General features: G+C 46.4%; 1 protein-coding gene across 1 annotated transcript; it reads left to right on the forward strand.

Moving 5' to 3' along the window:
* The first annotated feature begins 630 nt into the window (after positions 1 to 630).
* On the forward strand, positions 631 to 1,125 carry LOC120395470 (claw keratin-like). Its single transcript, XM_039519907.1, has one exon. The coding sequence runs from the start codon at positions 631 to 633 to the stop codon at positions 1,123 to 1,125; it is 495 nt and encodes a 164-aa protein (XP_039375841.1).
* The last annotated feature ends 910 nt before the right edge of the window (positions 1,126 to 2,035 follow it).

Genomic DNA, 2,035 nt, shown 5'->3' on the forward strand with positions numbered 1-2,035 from the left:
CCTATGTTCTCCTGAGCAGAAATACCCACTGAAGGTTCTTCTCCTCGGATTGAGTAATTTAGTGTCACTCCATAGAAGTCAGTGGACCTGAGCCCATTTTACCCCATCTGAGGAGTTTGTCTTTTGTGATTTGTTTGGAGAAAAGCAAAGTTTCTGTTTCTTCATCAGCAAGTATTGGTGACTCCCAAGGTTTGGAAACTCAAAGAGCCACACTCTGTCACTGGACTCAACTGGTGTCCATGCAGAGGTTAAATCCTCAAAGGAAAGGATGTGATTACCATGATCCCAGCCATGTTCTCTTTGATAAATGTCTAAAATGGACCCAGAATCCCAGGTGTCCAGCACAGAAATAGTTACACTTAGTCTAGTCAGTCTTTGAGAGGAGATCAAAGAGGCCAGTTGGGAGGGAAGTTTAGTGCGAGTGGACAAGAGGTGTAGAAAGAGAAAATAGGAACAAATACACAACCAGGCACATAGAGACTAAGTCCATTTCTCCTCTCTCTCTCACGCCCCGTGCAAACCTCACTGCAACACTAACAGAGCTTTTAAGTCTTTCTTCCACCGGCACGTCTACCTTCTCTTTAATCTAGTCCCTGTTGTGTGTTGCAGGTTTACCTCCATCCCAGAAAGATGACTTTCTCCAGCTTCTCCTATCCAGAATGCGGGGTGGCCCAACCCAGTCCAGTTACTGGCAGCTCCAACGAGCCGTGCGTTAGGCAGTGCCCTGACTCCGAAGTGGTGATCAGACCCTCACCAGTAGTTGTGACCGTCCCAGGACCAATTCTCAGCAATTTCCCTCAGCAGAGTGACGTGGGAGCCGTAGGAGCACCTGTGGTCGGAGCCAGTTTTGGAGGCTCATTCGGTTTGGGAGGATTGTACGGTTATGGAGGCCATTATGGAGGGTTGTATGGTTTAGGGAGATTAGGTGGATACGGGGGCCTTTACGGTTACGGGGGATTATTGGGCTATGGGGGACACTGTGGTTACCCGGGCCTTTATGGTTATGGGGGATTATTGGGCTATGGGGGACACTGCGGTTACCCGGGCCTTTATGGTTATGGGGGATTATGGGGATATGGGGGATATGGCCGTAGGTATCTTGGTGGATATTATGGGCCATGTTAAACCCAGCAGGAACATCTGTGGAAAAAGGAAGAACCAGGAAATGAGCCGCAAGATACAGAATCACCCCTGATCTTTTGGGCATGGCTTTCAGAAGTGCTGGGTAAACATGGTTCCAGCTGAACTCAGTGGGAGCTATGTGTGCTCAGCACCTTGGGCTGACAGCCATGCTGCATTTCTAATGTTACGTTTTATGACTCTTTCTGCCAAGACTTTCCCACCCGTGTGCTGATTCTCTTATTCACATAAGATGCCACTGCTTCCATCCGAAGAAGTGGGTATTCACCCACGAAAGCTCATGCTGCAAAACGTCTGTTAGTCTATAAGGTGCCACAGGATTCTTTGCTGCTTCTTATTCACATGTGGACTCATTCTGAATTACACGCAGGCTGTTTACACTAACCCTGCAGGGTGAAGGCAACAGGAGCCTTAAGATAGTCATCATTTATGTTCATTATCACTTTAAGTCCCTTTGCAAGGGGAAAAAGAGAACTTGCTGTCAAGAAGAATTAGGCCCTACATGTTCTATCCTTTTCATCACTACGTACCTTTAATGCCTTTGCTGCGGCAGATGTCTAATGGAGAAGCTGCATAGTCTCTGCTTCTATTTTGCTTTGTCTCATTTCCCACCCACTGGGGTAAAATAAAGAACTTACAGTGGTTACAAAGGGGACTTGTTTGTCAACCTCTGCAGCTGCAACAAAGCAAACAGAACATCTTGTCTGAAATGCTCCCCATTGAGGTATGTGATCGGTTGCAGCCCTTCTTGAAACACTGGAAATACATTCTTTCTGCTCTGTAATATTTCTTCCTGTAGCTCTGTACAGCCAATTTCATTTGCATTAAAAACTCTGCTGCATCTTAATATCAGTCTTCTAGTTGTCCTTGTTCCTCCCTCCTTACTTAAAAATTG

This window comes from Mauremys reevesii, linkage group 1 (genome assembly GCF_016161935.1).
Source record: "Mauremys reevesii isolate NIE-2019 linkage group 1, ASM1616193v1, whole genome shotgun sequence".
Lineage (NCBI taxonomy): Eukaryota > Metazoa > Chordata > Testudines > Geoemydidae > Mauremys > Mauremys reevesii.